This window comes from Dendrobates tinctorius, unplaced genomic scaffold, assembly GCF_039654945.1.
Source record: "Dendrobates tinctorius isolate UK_male_01 unplaced genomic scaffold, ASM3965494v1 ptg000160l, whole genome shotgun sequence".
Taxonomy (NCBI): domain Eukaryota; kingdom Metazoa; phylum Chordata; class Amphibia; order Anura; family Dendrobatidae; genus Dendrobates; species Dendrobates tinctorius.
In genome coordinates, this window is record NW_027361827.1 from 15454591 (window position 1) to 15478141 (window position 23551).

General features: G+C 45.2%; 1 protein-coding gene across 2 annotated transcripts in view; it reads right to left on the reverse strand.

Moving 5' to 3' along the window:
- FBXO10 (F-box protein 10) overlaps positions 1-23551 on the reverse strand; it is a 199492-nt gene that overhangs the window by 43218 nt on the left and 132723 nt on the right. The window contains exon 8 of one of the 2 annotated variants that reach the window (XM_073549668.1): positions 15544-15696. The exons of the other annotated variant lie outside the window; for it this stretch is intronic. Within the exon in view, the coding sequence (XP_073405769.1) occupies positions 15544-15696 (153 nt within the window). The remainder of the gene's footprint in view (positions 1-15543; positions 15697-23551) is intronic. 2 annotated transcript variants of the gene reach the window in all.

Genomic DNA, 23551 nt, shown 5'->3' on the forward strand with positions numbered 1-23551 from the left:
GTCTCACTTTCAGTGATGTTAGAGTGAGTTCTGTGATTAAATATAAAATGTAGAAAAAGGAAATTTTTGATCGGGCCCTATAAAGCATTTGTGTCATGTGATGTTTTTGTTATACTTACGGTCTGAGATCCATAATTAGAGCGAGGAACGAGAGGCGGTCGAAATAAACATATTTCCGCTTTGTGTGGGCCCCTGAACCACTTCTTGCCCGCTGCTGGCGCTCACGGCGATACTGGTCACGGATGCTGCTGCACCAGCGTCTCATTACATCTTCGACTGCAATGTGACATAAAAGAATGAAAACTTACAATTTGCCGAAAACAAGTTTTTGAACTATTATCAAAGTCATGTGGCCTACTAGGGTGTGAGTTCTACCCAGGGTGGCATATAGCATTGGTGCAACCAGGCCAGATGCACGGGGTCACAGTAGCTCATGTGGCAATTAGCAACTCTTTAAAATGTTTTTGCTAGGCATTATGAGGAGCTTGGGGACAGGGTAACATTCTCTCAGGGTCAAACAGTGTGTCCAAAAATAATTTACAAGACACAAGAGCCCAATATCAGAAGCACAGGATGTGGAGGGGCCTACTCATAACATTTTTTTGGGATGGCAGGTAATTTGACATACATAATTTATGCGCACGTACTTATGTTCTGCTGCTCCTCACGTGGCCGATCACCAAAATCAGGGAGCATTTTGCGACATATGTGTCTCCATGCAGCCTCCTTTCTTGCCCGGTCGGCATAATGTGCATCCCGTTGGTCCCATAATTCCGGGCGATCATGCACAAGAACAATTAGCAGCTCCACATTGAGATTCTGGTAGGGTGCCATGATGCTGTATTCCGTGGACACGTACTTCCTGTATGTCTGGAGTGCTTTTTGAGCTAATTTGCATGTCTAAGCTTCCTGATGATGGATTGGCCCATTTCCTGTCACCAGGAAAAGTCTGGCGTATTTCTCGCAAGTCACACGGGTGGTCCGTGTGTAATGCGATGTGTTTGCGCACCCATAGACTTGCATTGGCGTACTACGGTCGTAATACGCTGACAATCGCAGCATGCTGCGATTGGCACGGACCGTAGAAAATACGAGAGAAAAATACGGCTGATGGGAGCTACCCCATAGAGAATCATTGGTCCGTGTGCAATTATTGTTTTATCGCCTCTCACTCGTCCGTATTCCTCTCTAGTGGAACGTCTGGCCCAAAAAGAGACACGGTGGATATGGACGTTGGACACGGTACAGCCCCTAGGACTAAATGAAAATTTGTCATATGTTCCATTTTTATGATGACCTCTGTGTCTCGGAGCAGTGCATGGATAGTTTTGGTTTTACTTGATTTTAAACTCCCTTATTCTGTTTTAGATTGATTTTTGCACTTATCGGACTGGACGTAGCACGGAAGATCTTGTTTCACCACCGCCTGTCATGGACGAAGAATGCCCTATTCTCTAATGACATGATTCATGCGCCATGCATATTTTGTATATATTTTTGTTTTTCTGTGTATATTGCTTCGTAATTTGTTTTATTATTATTTTTCATGTATTATTATTTCTCTTTTGCATCCTTTTTTATTTTTATTTGTATTTTGGGTTTATGTTGTATTTAAAATCATTATTTATGATTTATTTATTTATATATTTTTCTTGTTTTTCCTCATTTTTCATTTAATTAATTTATTTCTCATTTTATTTTTTTTTTTATTTTTCATGTCATATTTTTGCAATATGAGGTGTACAACACATATGCCCTTTGTTTTTTGCTTGGATAGATTGATTCCATGGATATCAAGATTCTATACTGTTGTATCTACTGTTGCCCATATGCACTTTTGGATATGTTAATTTGACGCTGTGTCTCTATCAGGGCTGTGGAGTCGGTAAGCCAAACCAGCGAGTCCGACTCCGACTCCTCAATTTCCCTTACACCGACTCCGACTCCCACATATATTGCTTATATTTAAGTGAAAAATTTATTGTAGTACAATGTGAACATCAGACATTTAATAATTTCTATGATGCAATAATCAAGATATTTAGATAGAACATAATATCTATTTATTGGAATACAACTTTAGAACACAAAAAACTGTAATAAATTGTAAATATGTAATACACTATGTAATATCGATTACATACATACGGTACAGACCAAAGTTTGGACACACCTTCTCATTCAAAGAGTTTTCTTTATTTTCATGACTATGAAAATTGTAGATTCACTCTGAAGGCATCAAAACAATGAATTAACACATGTGGAATTATAAAATTAACAAAAAAGTGTGAAACAACTGAAAATATGTCTTATATTCTAGGTTCTTCAAAGTAGCCACCTTTTGCTTTGATTACTGCTTTGCACACTCTTGGCATTTTCTTGATGAGCTTCAAGAGGTAGTCACTGGAAATGGTTTTCACTTCACAGGTGTGCTGTCAGGTTTAATAAGTGGGATTTCTTGCCTTATAAATGAGGTTGGGACCATCAGTTGTGTTGTGCAGAAGTCTGGTGGATACACAGCTGATAATCCTACAGAATAGACTGTTAGAATTTGTATTATGGCAACATAATACAAATACAACATGATACAACATGATATGGGACATTCCTCCCTATGTCACATGTGTGGTGGAACTGACGTGGCGGCGGTCCTGCACGTGTGTGTGTCATTACCCGGCATGTGGGTTGGTCTTAGCGTCTCCATGTGTGTGGGGGAGTGCCTGGCCTCACCGGGTCCCTCCCACCGCATGACGCTGTGCCCATCCTGGGTTCCCGGTTTCCATGACTGCACTCGCGTCACTTCCGGTCCGCGTCACGGGCACTTCCAGTCCGGCGATACTTAAACCCACTGTTTTAGTACACTACACGCCCCCTGACGAAGGAGTATACCTCCGAAACGCCCGTCGGGGTGACGCGCTGACTGCCCGGCCATCTATATTCTCCTTTCCTGAGGTAACGTCTCTCTCCTGTATCATTCACTCCAGTGTGGGTGGGCATTTCATATGCTATGTCTTAAGGGGTGGATATTGTGCGCCTTTCACTTGGGATGCCTTATTACTAGTTTTTCTTCTTGAAGGCATATTCATGCTTGCGAATTGGTCCCATTTGTGGCTAATTATAATTGGTACCCATTTATATTGGTAGCATGTTGCTTTTTAATCCCCTTTACTACACCGGAGAATCCACCAGGATATATAGCTTTTTGAATGAAGGATGGTACTCTGACCTTAATTTCTATATATGTTAATATGGCCAGGATTCAGTCACATGTCCTCTAGCACTGCTGCACTTTGTTTTCCTTTGCACATGTTCCCCATTTTTCCCATTCTGTGTATGTATCTTAATTAAAGAATCAATTCTCTTTGCTAATTTGGATCTATTGGTCGTATTTTTGTGGATTCCACATCCCTGCATTACATGTTATAGCGACTGATCCTTAATTGTCCAGCACTTTTAGCATCCAACATTGTTTGTAATATACAGGATGCTATTATACATCATTGCTTGCTTGTTATACCCTTCAGTTATAGTAAGAAAAACTCCAAATGGTCAAAGAAATAACTTGAAACTACCAAAAGGAATGGCAGGCACTGTACTGAATAAGGATAGTGTCTCTGACTGTAGAGCCCCCATGATAGGTGAACTCCGTACTCCGTGCAGTGCCTCCCCTCCCACTACTCCCCCCCAGGTAATGCCATGATTTAGGATGCCCCACTGACCAACGGAAACAGAGGAAGGGGCGTCCGGCCACACCCTCAGGGGTTCAATTCAGGTGCTGGGGTGGGGTCTTTCTCTTTCCTCTCCGCCTGATACCTAGAAGCTTTTGTTTTTGTCAGAAGCTTTTGTCTCAGGCCCCTGGAAGTTTTCGTGCCGATGCCAGGAATCCCCTGAAGCCATGTCTGAGGAAGTGATGGAGGCCCTGCGGCAGAGAGCAGCACAGGTGGGTGATCCATGTATTATAGCCCTTTTATCTAAACTGGATGCGCACCCACCTGTGCCCTCTCCTGATCCCCTATTGCCGCAGACCTCTCCTTTGTCTCCCGGGGCCCAATCCTCCCCTGGCCAACAGGCTTCTCTACCATCCTCCCATCCAGATACAGCAATGCCTTCACAGGATACAGTCTCCATTTCCCTCCATGCCCCGGCCTCCCCTTTGTCTCCCGGGGCCCAATCCCCCCCTGAACCCCTAGCTTCTCCGTCACCCCCTCATCCAGCTCCAGCACCGCCCTTACAGCACTAAGCCTCTGCATCCCTTCATGCCCCGTCCCCACCTGTCTCCTCCGCTGGCCCTCTCCTCCCTGCGTTGGGCTCTTCACAGCAGTCACCCAGCTTATCTGGGGCTGCTCCTGCATCCACTGCCGCTGCTCCGGCCTCCTCCTCTCCAGACCCGGCTAGACCTGGCAGGCGTTCTGAGCGCACATCGCGCCCACCAGTGCGACTTCATGTCGGTGGTAGCGTCGCCACTGGTCTCCGTCGCCCCCGAAATGTTGCTGCGGATGCTCTGGCCTGTAGGCCTCAGGCCCGGATGCCATTATTAGGCTCTGGACGCCTATACAGGCCTGAAGCCACGCCCACTTCCTCCTCCATCGTTCCGCCTATCTCACCACCCATCCCTTGTCTACTGCAGTGCGGTGGGCGGAGTTGGTCCACAGCTCCGCCCACTTCCACCCAGCATCACAGCAGAAGCCCCACAAGTAGTACGCCCATCTCTAGCATTTTAATAGGTGCCAATCATCAGAGCCGGGCGCAGGCTCCGCCCACCCTGCGTCACCAGTGCTCCAGCGTCCGGCCCTGCACTGCCCACCCCACTGCTATACGAAGCGCTCAGCAAAGTTTAACCCTTGCAAGTTCCAGCAGGGTCCGGCCCAGCACAGCCCCCTCCACTGCTATACCAAGGACTGGGCTGCTGCCACATCCACTTGAGGGCAGGCAGCGAAGCACTCAGCAAAGTTTAACCCTTTCAAGGTCAAGCAATATCCCTCTACCAAGCCCGGTGTCTCACGTCTCTCCTACGGGCGCATCACTGCCGCCCGTGCGTAACGTTGGGATTTCCGGTGACAACTGCCATACTGCTGCTGAGCGTGCTGTTCGGTCTAACCCGACCGTTCAGGACGCTCGGCAACAAAACCTACGTGTTACACAAAGCACAAACGCAGCACACTACACGCCACCAACCCCACCATTGTCGCAAACACCTGCGTCGCACACTATTTCATTGGCGGTCAGAACGCCATCCCCATTAGACACCTACAGTGAAAGCAATAATAACGCCACACCACTTACTTGACAGCCTACAAAACAACATACACCCGGCCACCACGAACGTAGCCACGTACGTCACAGATCCTACACACCATCCTCTGCGGATTCCTCCCACCACCTTTCTCGCTGTCCCTCTGGCTGTCGTTGTTCCCGTTGCAGGCGAAGGCGTACCTACAACAGGAGTCGCCACAGGTCGCGCTCCTCCAGACGGAGGTCAACTTCCACATCAGGGCAGTCCGATGTGTCCGAGGGCCACCGCAGCAGGCGTTCTTGGTCATCAAGCCGTAGACGTCGCACGAAATCTCAAAACCAGACTACTAGCCGGAGGAGCAGCGATGAACATCTTGCATCCTCCAGTCAGACGCATAGCCAGCAGGGAGCGCCGTCACAAGCTTACGGCAGCCTTCGGCTGCGACGGGCTCCATCGTCATCATTAATCCGAGAAGATCCTTCCCTTTCCACCATGGCTCATCAGCATCGAAGTTCTGTCATCGATTCAGAATTCCAGCCACGTTCCAATGGCCAAGACATTTCTGGGCCAGATCGGGCCTCCAGCCGGGAGCAGGATATCGCAGGGGTACCTCCTTCACAAGGAGACACTCGACTGGCGACAGACAGCAGTGAGTCTCGCATAACCAATCCACATATCAACATACACAACACAGAAGAGAGCAACCTGGCATCTGCCATCAGGGCTCTAGTCGACCACTTTAATCAACACAGTGGTCAAACCGTCACCAGGAACATACCTCAATCAGCTAGTCTACATAAAGATGCATTTTTCTGCGGAATTAGTCCGCTAGGTACACACATAGACTTAGAGAAAAAAGAGAAGATCTGGAATAATGACTGTATAGACATATGGTCACTGTTATCAGCGGACCAACAGTCAGTGGATAAGTAAAGGAGGACTGGCGAGTGGTCATACGATAGAAACAGAGGTGAAATAGCACATACAATGAACAACTGGCTGCAGGCCTTCGCTGTCCTAGGATGTATAATGGGCCAAAAACATCCAGAACGCTGCTCAGAGTTATTCATATATATGGATTTAATATATAACTCTTCTAAGTCTTATGGTGGCGTTGCTTGGAGGCGCTATGACGAGGAGTTCCGCAGGAGGCTTGCCCTGCAACCAGATTTAGGATGGGGAGTTAAAGCCACAGATGTCTGGCTATGATTAATGCTTACACAAAAACACCCTCCCTTTTCATCATCGGCCACTAGTTTCTCAGCAGCCGCAGGCCAAAACTCTGTGGTCGTACGGAGACCAGGGGCCTGCATGTTATTCAATGGTGGAAACTGTCTCTTCCAGGCGGCATGCAGATATAGACACGACTGCTCAGGCTGCGGCGGCGGCCATCCTGCATCCAGGTGTACATGCCTCGCAAGTGGAACTGCTACGAGGCAAAACCCCGGTGAGCGTAGCCGCCATGGGCCCATGGCTAAGCCTTTATCCCAATAAAGAAGCTGCTCGGCAATTATATGACGGTTTTAAGTACGGTTTCTTCATCCCCTTTAAATTTAACCGAACGCCAACATCGGCAAAAAACCTTAAATCAGCCCGAGAGTTCCCAGAGATTTTACAGCAAAAAATCACAAAAGAGGTAGAACTCGGCAGGATGGCGGGCCCATTTCAATCATTACCATTCAAAAATTTCAGAATCTCGCCTCTAGGTATTGTGCCCAAAAAAGAACCCGGTAATATCGGCTAATTCATCACCTTTCCTACCCCAAAAGGCGATTCGGTCAATGACGCAATACCCCCGGAAGACTCGTCGGTAACCTACGCTTCGTTTGACAGAGCAGTGGAGCTCGTGCGCGCGGCGGGGCACGGCGCCCTACTGGCAAAAACCGACATCGAGTCAGCTTTCCGTCTTTTACCCGTGCACCCTGAATGCTACCATTTGTTGGGTTGTAAGGTGGACCAGCTTTTTTATTTCGACATGTGCCTGCCAATGGGCTGCTCCATTTCCTGTCATTATTTTGAGCTTTTCAGCACCTTCTTATACTGGGTAGTACGTCACGAAACAGGCAGCAATTCAACAGTGCACTACCTCGATGACTTTTTGTTCGTCGGACCTAGGGACTCTAAACTCTGTTCTTTTCTTCTTCAGAAGTTTAAATTTATTTCAAGGCGTTTCGGTGTCCCACTATCGCCGGAAAAAACGATCGGTCCATGTAACGTTCTCCCTTTCCTCGGTATCGAAATAGATACTAATGAGATGATTTTTCGTTTACCGCCGGATAAATTAGAAAAAACACTTCAGATAGTAAAAAGTTTCATTGTTGAAAAGAAAGTCACCCTCCAGCAGATGCAGTCCTTACTAGGCTTACTCAATTCTGCTTGTCGCGTTATGCCGGTCGGCAGGGCTTTCTCACGCAGGTTATCACTAGCTACAAAGGGCATCGCCCAGCCGGGCCACCGAATCAGAATTAATCGCTCAATGAAAGCTGACTTGGCCGTCTGGAAAACATTCTTGGAAACCTACAATGGCCATACATGTGTCATGTCTCATGAGATGCTAAAAAGTGCCCTTGGTCTACTGGTGGGCGCGGATCTCACAAATGGTTTTGTTGCAATCTACTGCAACCAATGGTGTAAAAGCAGATGGCCGGTCCCGTGGACCTCTACCACCTGGGGCAGCAACCCCGTTTTGTTGGAAATATTTGCCATAGTGACATCAGTCGAACTATGGGGTGACAAACTAAAAAACGCAAATATCAGATTTCTTATAAAAAACCCGGGAAGCGCTAAATGCTTAAACAGTATGTCTTCATCATCGCCACCAATCCTCGCGCTATTGCGCCGCCTTGCACTATTATGCCTTAGACACAACATCTGGTGCCGAGCCAGAGTGACGTCTACTGTGGATGATAAGATGGTTAACTCTCTGTTGTCTTCCGATTGGCAGGCCTTCAAAGTCTTCCTTCCCAACGCAGAACCAACGGGCCTACTGTGTCCTCCCTCCCTCTGGGACACAGTGGCCAATCACTGATGCCCTTGATCCAGCCTCAGTCACACCGGCTACCTGGCAGGTTTATGGTAAGGCATGGGAAGAGTGGTGCTCGCTAATTAGAGGAAGGCCAGTCGATACTTGTGATCGGGCGAGATGCGACGTGGTGGTAGAACTCCTGAATCAGCTCAGGAGTAGAGGTGCGTCGGGCACATTAGCGCAGCGTCATTTATCGGGAGTAGCCTTTTTCTTTCAGCTAGTGGGATGGGCTGATGTTACTAAATATTTTTTCATAAAGCAAGCCATTAAAGGCTGGAAAAGGCTCCAACCCAGTCAGGAATGTCGTCGCCCCGTTTCTTTAAAGCTGTTGCACAACATTATAACAATATCTAAAACGGTATGCAAGTCTCAATATGACTCAGCCCTAATATCTGCAGCGTTTGCAATCGCATTCTTCGGGGCGCTGCGAATTAGTGAACTAGTGCCGCATTCTAAAACAGCTTTTGTAGGCGGGTTAATTAATGAGGATCTCGTAATATGCAGTGACGCTCTGCGCATTAGAGTGCGAAAATCCAAATGTGACCCCACCGGTAGGGGGTCGTGGGTCCTGGTTAAGGCCGTAGACGGCCCCGTATGCCCTGTCAAGATATCAGACACTACGCGGCCATAAGGCACGAAAGTAGATTTTTTCTCTCTCACACCGACGGGTCCCCGCTTACTAAATATCAATTTCACACAATTTTTAAGCTATGTCTACAAGCTGTTGGTGTGGACTCTAAACAATATGGGACGCATTCTTTTAGAATAGGAGCAGCCACTGAAGCAGCTAGGGCCGGTGTAGCAGAAGCTGAAGTGCAGAGATTGGGCCGTTGGAAATACGCATGCTTTGCGAGATACATAAGACCAGACCTGCTATAACACATCTTGTTTCTTACAGGAGGTCATAGGCCCACAGTTTGGGTATTGGGACATTCTTTTATTTATTGGGCGGGCAAAAGAGCAGAAATACGTCCCGGTGGAAAGAATTTTAAACTCCCACGTATACAGGTCAACTGGAGAGGCATCAGAGGGCTCCTGTGGGATCAAATCTTCCCGGAGTTGGTAAAAATTTCTAAAATGGCAAAAGGGCCGCTGATATTGGTGTTACATGCTGGTGGTAATGATTTGTGCAAGACAACAGAAGCGGAGCTCTTCACGACAATGAAAACTGACATAAAGCGGGCTGTTTGCTTGATACCAGATATGGTGGTTGTGTGGTCTGATATAATATCACGAACGGTCTGGCATGGAGCTAAAGACCTTAAGGCCGTCGACAAATCAAGGAGAAGGATAAACGTAAAGATGGCAACGTTTGTCAAAGAGAACTACGGCATCGCGGTTCACCACCACAATCTAGAAGAGGACATCTCACTCCTCCTGAGACCGGACGACGTTCATCTCACAGATATCGGGCTTGATATGTTTTTAACTAATTTGCAGGACGGGGTTGAACAGGCCTTAATGATGTTGTGTGGGGGTCGGAGTCCTGTGTAGGTTATACACATGATCCTCCGTGGCGGTAGTGTAGAGGGCGGCAAGGTTCGTAACCTCTCATCAGCCGACGTGCCCAGCGGTCGTGGGCCCACAGCTGTGAGAATGTTGTGAATTGTACTTGCCTCTCTCTGCTTATTATTAATAAACTGTGACCGACCTGTTCAACCCATCCATGCTTGTCGGTGTTTTTGTTATTAGGGGATTAGTGGGAGGCGGGATGGCACTGCTTACGACACACAGGTCTCTGCAGTCTGGCAGGCACTGTACTGAATAAGGATAGTGTCTCTGACTGTAGAGCCCCCATGGATTTGATGATAGGTGAACTCCGTGCAGTGCCTCCCCTCCCACTACTCCCCCCCCCCCCAGGTAATGCCATGATTTAGGACGCCCCACTGACCAACGGAAAGAGAGGAAGGGGCGTCCGGCCACACCCTCAGGGGTTAAATTCAGGTGCTGGGGTGGGGTCTTTCTCTTTCCTCTCCGCCTGATACCTAGAAGCTTTTGTCCCACCCTCCCTCCCTTATAGATTAGCGAGTGTGCGGCGCAAATGTTGTTTAAAATCTATAGTTTAAAAAAAAAAAAAAAATATTCATGTTTGGTTTGTGTAAAATTACTATTCACATTATCTTTTTATTTTGTCACAGCGGTAGTGTAGAGGGCGGCAAGGTTCGTAACCTCTCATCAGCCGACGTGCCCAGCGGTCGTGGGCCCACAGCTGTGAGAACGTTGTGAATTGTACTTGCCTCTCTCTGCTTATTATTAATAAACTGTGACCGACCTATTCAACCCATCCATGCTTGTCGGTGTTTTTGTTATTAGGGGATTGGTGGGAGGCGGGATGGCACTGCTTACGACACACAGGTCTCTGCAGTCTTTTCAGTATAAATTTACTGACTATCAAATAATGAAAATCAGATCTTGTTTATGAATTGTGGTTCAACAGATTGATTTAAAAACATTAACTAATGAAACTTGTCTAGACAAAAATGACGGCACCTTTAACTCAATATTTTGTGGCAGTGGCCGCAGCTTATAGGCCAAAAATGGGGTGACAGATTCCCTTTAAAAGGTGCCTTTTCCACATGGCATGTTTCAGCTCTTTGCATAACTGTTCAATAGTATTTAGAACAGGGCTCTTAGAAGGCCACTTCAGAATAGTGCAATGCTTTGTTCTTAGCCATTCTTGGATGGTTTTAACAGTAGGTTTTGAGTCATTATCCTGTCGGATGAGCCATGACCTGCAATTCAGACCAGGCTTTCTGACACTGGGCAGCACGTTAGGCTTCAGAATGCCTTGACAGTCTTGAGATTTCATGGTACCCTGCACAGATTCAAGGCACACTGTGCCAGATTCACACCAAGTCTAAAGGCCCCGTCACACACAGCGAGATCGCTGATTTTGTGACGCATCTGCGATCTCGCCAGCGATATCGCTGTGTGACATGCATCAGCGACCGCCCCCCCCCGCCGAGTATCGCTGATCGTTCAAGAATGTCCTAGGCCATTTTTTGATCGTTGGTCTCCCGCTGGCCAGCACGCATCGCTGCATGTGGTAGCGGGAGACCATCGATCAGCTTAGTTACCCGCTGTGTACCTTGGATACCTGCGTGTTCGCTCTGGGAGTTGGTATCCAAGGTAAACAGCGGGTACCAAGTGCCGCTGACGAAGCCTCACTTGAGGGGGCGATATGCGTGGGGTTATGTCTGCGGTCCACTTAGATTTCTGACCCTTGGGAGCAGTGGGTTCCTGACTCCCTTCTGGTAATATGCTGACATTGGGGCTTTTTTTGGAATGTGTTTTCATTGTTTGAGCTTTCCTTCTGGGTTCATATTGTCCATCGGTTATTAGACTGGTGAGACGGTTCATATATATATTTTTCTCTGCTCTCCCCTTGGGATTATTCTCCCTTTTGGATTATTATTCTATCGAGCTTTCCAGGTCCTATTGGACAGGTTATATTTATATGTATTGCTTTAGCCTCATGAGCCACTAGGAGAGGGGTTAATTGAGGGTCATTTATTGTCTACTCTCATGCATGTGGGTTATTATTGCATCAATTCTTCTCTGTGGACACAGTTCTATGGCTTTAAGTGTGTTTTAATTGTATTGTGTGCCAATAAATTGTTGTAATTTATATTATTCATATATCTTTTTCTGTGGTGTGCATTTTTCCGGTAGTACTTTTTTCTCTTCTTTAATCATAGCTTCGTTTGACAACTTGGTTGCACCCCTATTTCATACATATAATTATTTATATAACGCTGTGCGCCAAAATATATTTTTTCTCCTTATATATAATATATTATGATGATATTGCGTTATATGACATGCAAGCCAAATTGGCAGTTAACGCCCTGTTCACACAGGCCAACATAATACTATGCGTACAGAACGATTGTTAAAGGGAATCTGTCACCCCTTTTTTGAGATATCATATAATATCATTCAATTGTGTGTCACATAAGGATTCTCTTAGTACTTTTGCTTCCCCCTGACCCCGCACCTTTCATGCATAAATACCTTTTTTTATATCAGTTCAGATGTATGTAAACTGCCGCTGTCCGGTCCGCTGGGCGGGGCTTATTCACCTGCTCCCCCCCCTCTTGCTCTATGCATGTCTTCTTGTCTAGAGCAAGACACGGAGGGGGGGAGCAGTAATTTGTCAATGCGGGAGCCCACACATTGAAATGAAATGGTTTACTGTATGTAAACCATGTGTCATTTCATGTCGGGTTGGGGAATGATTTGACAAAAGCCGGCAATTGAATTAGCGGCTATTCTGCTATGAAGAACTCTGTGAAATATAAATATATATATATATATATATGTGTCTCAATGACATGTATATATATATATATATATATATGTATTCTATGTGTCTATATCTAGTCCTTCTTTTGCGTTATAAACCTGTCATAGGGCTCCATTATATGTCCATTTTGCAAGTCGGCGAGAAAATCTCAGCATACGGATGCCATACGGATTACATACGGATGCTTACATGCGCAAAATACGTGACCACACCTTGCTTACGGATGACATACGGAGCACTATTTAGGGGTCATTCATCCGTATTACGCCTGTAAACTACGGACCGTATTTTGCGTCGGTTAGTGTGACCCCGGCCTAATAGTTCTCATACTAGCCTCGTCTCCTCTGGAGATTGAACCATTTTTTCTCTAGATGGATGGAGTTTCTAATTGTCTTTTCAGGTGCTTTTACATGAAACAGCTTTTGACTATATTTTTTTGTATAGGCCATTTATGTACTTGTACAAGTTAATCATACCCCTTTAGCGTCTCTTATGAAGACTAAAATAAATGTAATCATTTCTTGCAACCAAGTTTCTACATGCCATTTATCAGTTTTGTGGTTCTACTTTGTAATTTTTCTGGCTCCTTGCCACTCTTTAAGAACTAGTACCCAGAAAAGAACTGCATATTCCAGAAAAGGTTGCACTGATGCTTTGTAAAGTGGTAGTATCAGGCCCTTTTCCACAAGGCCATACCTCTTAATACATGACCATTTGCTGCTGGCCATAGAAGCCGCTAAATTAATGCAGTTATTTAGTGTGTGATCTAGAAGTACACTTGCCAATAGCTAAAAGTACACATCTCTAAAGTGATACTCCTAGTTTTCCTTCTCCTAGAACATATGATGCTGGCACATTAGTACCCAGGTGGCATAAATTCACATTTATACATGAAGAAATTCAAGTGTCGAATGGATGCTCACTCACACACAACACTCAGTTTGTCCAAGTCAGCTTTTAACTTTGTTAATGTTCACAGCATAAACAAATGAACCACAAATGGTCTCGTTCAAAGTTATGCCATCAGCATTGTGAATAGCTTGAACATTGCAAATTTGATGACGCAGGACGAAGATCCAGCACGTTGTCTGTTCCCCTTATCTAAAGTATGAAATACTATTTGATGAGGAAAGAGCTGGTGTATGTTTCCTTTTTTTTTAAGAAAATCTGTCTCCAGGTTTCACAATCAAACTGTATACATTATTATATAGAGCCTTTAGACATTTTGAGGCTGGTGTACTTATTTAGAAAATTCATGTCAGAATGGATGTGGGAAATTAAAATTATAATTTTATGAGAATAATAAGAGACCGAGAGAGCTCTCGGAGTCCAAATATATTGAAATCACTGCTCACATTGCCTAATGTACAGGTTTATTTCAACATAACACCTCCCTGCTGCTGCTCAGATCAAGCTGCAGCCTTCAGGCTGGGTGGATTTATACCGAATAGATTTAGGACTCGAATGCTTTCTTAGGCCTCCTTCACACGTCAATATCTCTGTTACGTGTGGTGATAGTTTTCACAAGTACTGGAGATACTTACACATGTAGACCCATTCAAGTGAATAGGTCTGTGCAAAAGTCAACGCGTTTCTATGGACCGTGTGTAGGCAAAACATGCTGACATATCTGTTTTTTAGCAGCAGCACAGGCAGCAAAACGTCCAGCACACGTGCAAATAGATGAGACATGGATTTTATCCATGTGTCATCAGTGCGACACATACCGGTGCCTGGAAAACAATGGTACGGTTTATGATGATCCAGGGTGCTGGCTGCTGGAGGCAGCTCTTAGGCTAGTTTCACACTAGCATTTCTGCCGTCTGCGCACAGCTGCCGATAAGCCCCGCCCCCTGCTGCGCCCCCTCCTGACATCACCTCCTATTATCGCACATGGCCGCATGCGCCAAACGCAGCATGTTGCATTTTGGCATGCTTGGCGCACCTTCAAAAGTGCGCAGCGCACTCAAAAATCCTACTAGCGCACGGTCAGCTCATGGTCTGCGCACCCTATATTAAAGATAGGGTGCGCAGATCGCATGCGGCCATGTGTGATAATAGGCGGTGATGTCAGGAGGGGGCGCGGCAGGGGGCAGGGCTTATCGGCAGCCGTGCGCAGACGGCAGAAACGCTAGTGTGAAACTAGCCGTATCACTGTCCCCTGCTCGCGCTGTGATCAGCACAAGGAGGGGACAATATTAAGAGCTGTAATCAGCTCGCGCTATCTACATCGAGTGTAAAACGAAGAACAGAATAAAAAACACACATTATATGCAACTTAACACCTAATCCCCTGAAGCCATTGTCCCCTGTAAATAAAAAACAATATCCCTCACCTGTCTGAAGTTGAAAGAATCCAGAGTGACCCACGCTGAGGAGCAGAGGCAAATGACTCATTGCAGTGAGAACAGGCCTCACGGTGAACTGGGCTGACCTCATCTCATGATGATGAGCAAATGTCGCATGGATGGATTACGGGGTGGGACACTCTGGATTCTTTTAACTTTGGACAGGTGATGGAGATTGTTTTTTTATTTTTGTTTCTTTACAGAGGACAATAGCTTCAGAGGATTAGGTGTTAAGGTGCGTATAATGTGTTTTTTATATTCTTCATTATACACTTGATGTAGAGAGCGGAGAGTGATTACAACTCTCAACACTGTCCCCTGCTAGCGCTGATCACAGGGAGAGCAGGGGACAATGATGCGTGAACTGTGTCAGCTTTTCTCAGGCGCCGGTACATGTGATACTGATGTGGCACACAGTTGCCACATGTATGAAACACATGGACATCTCCAGTGCTGTTTTTTCTAGTACCAGAATATTAGGACGTGTGAAGGAGGCCTTTCTCTCTAGCTGGACTCAGATTGCTCAATTTGATAGGATTATACAGTCACTCTGAACTGGATTTTCAAAGTAAGTACCATGGCTCATGTTGCAGTCATTACAAAATCTACAACATATGTCAGATAGGTTTACCATATATAGTGTTTCCTTCAATAAGACCTTTGCCTCGTTCTCCAACAACCACTCCATCAGAATAACCACAACATATAAGGTTACTTCTAAGAACTGGGTCACCACCTCTTCGAATGTCCACACCACCCCACTGATTTTCACGGATGACATTTTCTGTCAAAGAAAAAAAAAACAATATTTCTTTGGAATGACAGCATAAAAATATAAGGAAGGGGACAGATGGCAGTCTTTTACGGTTCGCTGATGCCAGGACTGACTGCTGGTCTACTAACATGAATTAAGAGCTTCATAGGAATTCATGAGGTTGAAATTTGAGGCTAGAAGACTGGTAGTCAGTCCAGACATTGCAGTCCCTATACAATCCATGAAGAGTGCCTTTCTGAGCCCGGCTTGAAGGCGATAGGTATACTTTTAAGAAACTTTGTAAGGATATGCAACATACAACTTTGTATTTTAGCAATAGTTTCATGGAAATATAGCGATAATGGTAAGATATCTGATCCTTGAGGTTGTAACATGGCACGGATTAGGCAAGTAAGTATGGGCACCTTTTGGCATCAGTGACGACATATAGGTTCTTTATTTCATTATAAAAAGCGTAAAGTAAGAACTGCAATGTAGAATCAATGGATAGGCAACTATGTTGGCGTTATTTCATCTCATGATTCATAAAAATTCCTTAAGAAGTGGAAATTATGTCACTCAGTTCTCCTATACCATCCAATTACAGGGACTCTGTCAGCACAAAATGACTGTTCAAACCAAGAAAAGGAGCTTGGTACACATTGGACAAAGCCAAACAGTTCAGGTCATCTTCCCATTAACATGTTTTACATTTATCTACCCTCTGCTTTGGGTCCTGTAAACCCAGAGATGTCAATCAAGGTAGAAGGATCAAATATAGTTAAAAAAAAAAACAAAAACAAAAGGTGGGAAGGTTCACTGAAGTGTTTGGCCACGCCAAGGGTGCTTTGAGCGCCTATGCTTGAACAACCATTTTGTGTTAACAGACTCACTTAAAGGAAAAATACGCTTTTTGTATTTTTCCTTTAGAACACATGAAGAGGGGAAAGTATATGCACACAAATAGGGATCACCACAAAGATATGAAAAAGTATCAATTTTATTAATGGACACAACAAACAGACACTTTGTGGTTAAAAACAATTAAAAAGTCTGAACAACCAGACATTAATAACAAAACAAAGACAATGGGTCATTTTGATAAATAGTTAAATGCTATGGGTCCCAAGACCAACCATACAGTATAATGCCAGGTATCTGCTAGTTACCATAACCTAGGGTCTATCAAATCAATTGTTATGACAATCATGACCTTAAATCAAAGAAATACCATATTATCAATAACTACTATGGTTACATAGAAATTCTACATATACCATGGACAGAAAATTGAATGCTTATCATGTTGCCAACACAAATAAACATACATTAATAAGTCCCTTTCCCTAGCGTGATATCACCTGGTTTCTGAGGATGAACAAGCTACCGGGTAGGTTACATGGGACCCCCAAACCCACGCGTATCGACACAGTGATGTGTCTTTCTCAATTTTCTGTCCATGGTATATGTAGAATTTCTATGTAACCATAGTAGTTATTGATAATATGGTATTTCTTTGATTTAAGGTCATGATTGTCATAACAATTGATTTGATAGACCCTAGGTTATGGTAACTAGCAGATACCTGGCATTATACTGTATGGTTGGTCTTGGGACCCATAGCATTTAACTATTTATCAAAATGACCCATTGTCTTTGTTTTGTTATTAATGTCTGGTTGTTCAGACTTTTTAATTGTTTTTAACCACAAAGTGTCTGTTTGTTGTGTCCATTAATAAAATTGATACTTTTTTCATATCTTTGTGGTGATCCCTATTTGTGTGCATATACTTTCCCCTCTTCATGTGTTCTAATCCATTTATATGCACCAGGTGATCCCACCTAAATTGATATTGTGGTTGGTGCCCGTTTACTCTATATCTTGTATTTTTCCTTTACTACATATTTTATTTGCTGGTAAAATAGAACAGAATTAAAAAATGCAATCAGTGGTTTAATCACATTACCAAATTTTTAAACCGATGTCCCAAATGGTCAATAATTTGAACAAAATTGTGTAATAATGAGTATGTGCAGAAAATTTTTTATTTTTCTAAGGACGCCATTCATGTTCCATCTGTCCTTTAAAAAAAGAGTTCCTGGGAGCTTTGAGAACAAGTATCCAGCTGAATGTCACTGACCTACTTACTGCTAAAGTAATCTGCAACAAGCTATATGATGGGAAACGGGTATCAGACCACAAGGCCTGCCTACTCTTGTTACGAGCCGATTGTTGTACCTGTACTGCTGGTGCAGTCTTCTCTGCCGAGAATATGCGCTCGCCATCCCAGTAATTTGCTACATCTAAAGTATGGCTTGTTTTCAGAGAATCCAGTCAAGGCTGCTAGATCAGAAATGCTTGCATGAATCTGTCTACAACAATAAAGCCTTGCTAACAAGAGACTTAGACATCACACATGTCATTCTAGGGCTTAGAATAAATTCCTGTGCTGCAGCTACTCAGACGTGAAGAATTCTTACAGATGTAATGGGAGCTTTTCCCTGAGTACAGGAATTGGCATCTCATTTAGAAAAGCAATTATACTAAGATGGAGGATCAAATTTCCCATGAAATCCAGTTAGATGCTGCACTGGTACATTGTCACCAGTGGAAAGCTGCTCTTAATAAGAATATAGATATGGAGGAAAGTTATTCTATCGAAACCAGGGGTGTCACACTCATTTTCACCGAGGGCCATGGCCACATTGTGATTGCCTTCAAAGGGCTGCTTGTATCTGTAAGGGCTCATACAGACATCTGTGTAACATGGTATGAGCATGGACTGCAATGCACAGACAGGCCAGTCCGAGGGGGGTATTGACTGAGGTCTGGGCAAGAAGCAGGGACAATTCTGTGCTGGGAAGGGACATGTGGGCAGGGCTCAATGGAAAATGGGTGGGACTTGGCGCAACTTATGTTGGTGGAGCCAGACAATTTAAAAAGCTATTCATTATCACAGTAGGGATGCCAATGTCTTCACTGGTCTAGAAAGCAGGAACTGTGTATTCAGTGTAATCTAATGGGTAAGTGACATGTATATGTGTGAGTGCCGCGTGTCTAGTGGGGAGCGAGTGCCGCGTGTCTAGTGGGGGGCGAGTGCCGCGTGTCTAGTGGGGGGCATCATGATCTGCATGTGGGCCCCGGGAGGCAGGCTGTGCACCCCTGATCTATATAGTTATAGGGAGCCTTTCACCTGATTCATGCTAAACCATGGGCAGAATGCATTGGCCAAGTAATGTTTTTCTCCAGTTTGCTCCCGTGTTTCAGAGAAAACACAGCTTATAGATTAGGTGGGGGACCATGCCTCTGGCCAGCTTTTTCCAGACACATGGCGATTGACTAGCCTCTCAGGCGTGTGTGTCCAGAGAAAAACATCTGTCATTCACCTAGAGACGCTAGACTAGTTTAGCTTCCAGCTATCATCAACCAGATTTTCAAGCTACATTTTCTCTGTAATGCAGAAGAGTTGCAGAGAGAAACCTATCAAGCAGCAATCGTGCAGTCAGGCTCTGATTTTGATACTTGTGGTTTGAACAGCATGAAAGAACTGACAAGTCCACTTAAAGAGGGTTGTCCCGAATTCTTGGGAGTTTCACTACATTTTTTTTCTAGCCCTTTAGTGATCATGCCGATTTTTTCAAATCTGACATGTCACTTTATGTGGCGATAAGGCTGGTTTCACACTTGCATTTTTTTGCGCTGAGTTTTTGCGCACACATGCGCATGCATTTTTTCTCCTATACTTAACATGGGTGCGCATAGTCGTGCGTTTGTACGCGTTTGTATGTGCATGCGTTTTTTTGTAGTGTGCGCCCGGGCGCACAAAATGCATCCTGTTGCATTTTTTGTGCGTCCGACCTGTCTCAAAAAAACACATGCGCACGCAATGCACACAAAATTCACCCAAAACCCATTAAAGTCTATGGGAGCGCAAAAAAACGCATGCTTTTTTTGCAAAAACCATGCGCAAAAAACAAGAAAACATTAAAAAACGCATGATGCGTTTTTATGGGCGTTTGCACTGCGCACGCAGCGCAGCGCAAAAAAACGCAAGTGTGAAAGCAGCCTAACTCTGGAATGTTTCAGCATATCCCAGTGATTTTGAGACTGTTTTTTCATGTCACACTGTACTTTATGTTATTGGTAAGTTCAGATCGATCGGATTTGTGTTTATTTATAAAAGTTTCAGACATTTGCAAAGAACATCAAAAGATTTTCAAACTCTGAATGTTTGTACCGTTAATCCAGTCATATCACACAAGATAATAAATAATATTTTCCATATGTTTACTTTACATCGGCACCATTATCCTTTCAGTTTGCTAGGTTAGAAGGTTTTTAAAAATGAGCAGTTTTTCATTGCTTTGAAGTTTACAAAAAGTTTGGTCCTATTCAGTTTTGAAGTGACATTGGGGGACCTATGGTATATATATATATTGGAAAAGCCGAAAAAGTGATACCATTTTAAAACAGCAACCCATACTCAAAAACTGCCTTCACATAGTTTGTTAACCCTACAGGATCTTTTCAAGAATTAACACAAAAAGGAATGAAAGGAATGAAAATTGTTATTTTGACATTAAAATGTAGTTAAAATCTGAAAAGAGCACTATAGCTATCAGACTTTAAGGCTGGTATCCCATTAGCAAATCACATGTGGTGAGATATGCTAATGACACTTGGTTACTGCTCTGCTGCAAGCGTGATCCAAGTGTCAGTACTTTTTGCTCCGATCAGAGCTGTGGAGTCGGAGTCGTGAAGTCAGAGTCTGGGTCATGGAAATTGAGGAGTCGGAGGTTTGGCTTACCGACTCCAAAGCCCTGGTTCCGATCCTCTTGCATCAGAGCACAACCGCGGAGGAGACGTAGAAATCAATTTCTCCATCTCATCCATTGCCGGCATCCGCAGGAATGGCACTGCAATCGGGTGATATCCAAGTGCAGTGAGAAATGTCACACATGCCTATAGACTTAGGTGCGTGTGATCCAATTGGAGCAGGAAAAAAAAATGCCACTGAGAACACAAGCATAGGATTAAATTGGTACGACTTGGTACGATTGCAATCTGATTTTAAATCAGATTGCATTTGTCCAATTTAATTACAAGTGGGAATGAGCCCTAAAGGCTATTACTTGGCCTTGGATTGCACTGGCAATCATTAGGACCAAAAACTGTAATGTCGGGATGCTGATGTAGTTAAAGAGGGAGCCCTTATGCTCTGTTACTGATCATCATGCCGTTGTCTCTATTGGCAGCAGCACTTAGGGAGTTAAATGGAAATGGCAGGTGAAACCGCTGATCTTGGCTAACAAATAAGAGTGTCCACTATAGAGTACAACTGACAGCTGCTGTATTTTCACCCATCAGGGGATACTACTCACTTATCTCTCAGGTACGTAAAAAAACACATATTGGTGGACACCAAGGGGTTAAGGGTGATGGAGACATGTATATCATCTATAAATGATTTTGGGTATACATACATTCCACCTACCTGCAGTCATGATCTACAAGAAATAAAAAAATTTGGAACATGTAGTGGGCTTACTATTTCAGTATTTATAGAACACATCTATACAGGTACAGAGCTAGTGCTCATTTTAATATCAGGGGGACAACTTTAAAACATGGATTTTTGTGATAACTCACCGTAAAATCTTTTTCTCCGAGATCCTCATTGGGGGACACAGATACTGTGGGTGTATGCATCTGCCGCTTGGAGGCTGACACTAAGTGAAAAAAAGAGGTTAGCTCCTCCTCCGTCGTATACACCCTCACCCCTATTGCGGGTGGAACTCAGTTTGGTGTCAAAGCAGTAGGAGGACAACAAAGTCAGCCTTAAGACAGGTACAACATGTCTAGAAAAGGACCACCCTTGTATCACATAAATAAATGCGTATTAACTAAACAGAAACAGAGCCAACTGGCTAATAGGGTGGGTGCTGTGTCCCCCAATGAGCATCTCGGAGAAAAGGATTTTGCAGTGAGTTATCACAAAAATCCATGTTTCTCCTTCGCCTCATTGGGGGACACAGATACTGTGGGACGTCCTAAAGCAGTCCCTGGGTGGGAGATTGACTCACCGATCCAAGCTACATGCACCTATTGTTTAACAGGTACACCACCGCTGCTTGGAGAATCCTTCTACCCGGGCTCGCATCCGCGAGGCCTGAGCATGGATATTATAACGTGTGCAGGCTGGACCAGGTTGCTGCCTTGCAAACCTGTTCCGTCGAAGCCTGGTGCCGAAGCGCCCAAAAGGCGCCCCCTGACCGGGTAGAGTGAGCTCCGATCCCTGCTGGAATCGGCTTGCCTCTAATGCGGTAGGACTCCTGAATCGTCAAACGAATCCATCTGGCTATGGTCGATTTTGAGGCAGCGAGTCCCTTCCTGCGCCCTTCGGGGAGCACGAACAGTGTGTCCGTCTGACGAAAGGGTGCCGTCCGCGACACGTACCTCCGGAGGGCTTTTACCAGGTCTAACGTTTGAAGAGCCTTTTCCACATGGCGCACCGGTGCTGGACAAAATGAAGGCAAAACAACATCTTCATTAATGTGAAAAGAGGACACGACTTTCGGGCGAAAAGGAGGGGCTGGTCTGAGGACCACCTTATCCCTATGGAAAGTGAGGAACGGAGCTCGGCAGGATAGGGCCGCCAGCTCTGAAACCCGCCTGATGGAAGTGATGGCCACTAGGAACACCACTTCCCAGGTAAGGTACCTCAAAGAGATATTCTGAAGCGGTTCAAATGGAGCTTCCTGCAGAACACTTAGGACCATGTTAAGGTCCCAGGCGTCCATAGGCGCCTTCTAGGGAGGTACCAAGTGGGAGACTCCCTGAATGAAAAGTCTTCACCTGCAAATTAGTAGCAATTCTGCGCTGGAACAGGACGGATAAGGCCGATATTTGTCTCCTGAGGGAACCTGGGGCAAAGCCCGAGTCTAATGCTCTACTGACTGAGCTATCCGGGCTCTCTAAGCCTGACTGGAGAAAAGCCAAGATGTTGGGGGATCGAGAATCCCAGCAGGGAAACACCGCGGTGTCAACACCAAGCAAAGAACACCTTCCAGGTGCGGTGGTAAATTTGTGCTGAAGCAGGCTTCTGGGCGCCAATCATTGTAGCGACCACCTCGCTCCCGAACCCTGCCTGGGTTAGAATCCAAGATTCAACGGCCATGCCGTCAAACACAGGGTCCCTGAGTTCGGGTGGCAAATCGGCCCTTGAGACAGTAGATCTGGGCTCTCTGGCAGGCGCCAAGGAATGTCGGCGAGCAGCTGCATTAGATCTGCATCTCCCGCTCGACGGGGCCAGCAGGATCGCCGGCACTCCTTCCGTCTTGATCTTTTTGATGACTCTTGGAAGTAGTGGCAGTGGGGGAAATAGATATGGGAGGCGAAACTGGTTCCAGGGCAGAACCCACGCGTCCACCGCGAATGCCTGCGGGTCCTTGGCCTGAGCGACATATGTGGGCACCTTGGCATTCACTCTGGAAACCATCAGGTCCACATCCGGAGCTTCCCACAATTGACAAATCTGATGAAAAACATCGAAATGTAGAGACCACTCTCCGGATGCAAGAGCCTGCCGGCTGAGAAAGTCTGCCGCCCAATTTTCCACGCCCCGGGATGTGGACCGCCGAAATCACCGAGTGGTTTGCTTCGGCCCACTGAAGAACGAGCTCCCCCTCTGGTTGCTCTGCTGCGGGTGCCCCCTTGATGTTTTATGTAAGTCACCGCCGTGGCGTTGTCCAATTGAATCCAGACAGGGCGGCCTGCTAGAAAGTGAAGAAACATCTGCAGAGCCAGCCGAATTGCTCGTATCTCCAATAAGTTGATCAGGAGGCGTGCCTCCTGTGGCGACCACCATCCCTGGGCTGTGTGGTG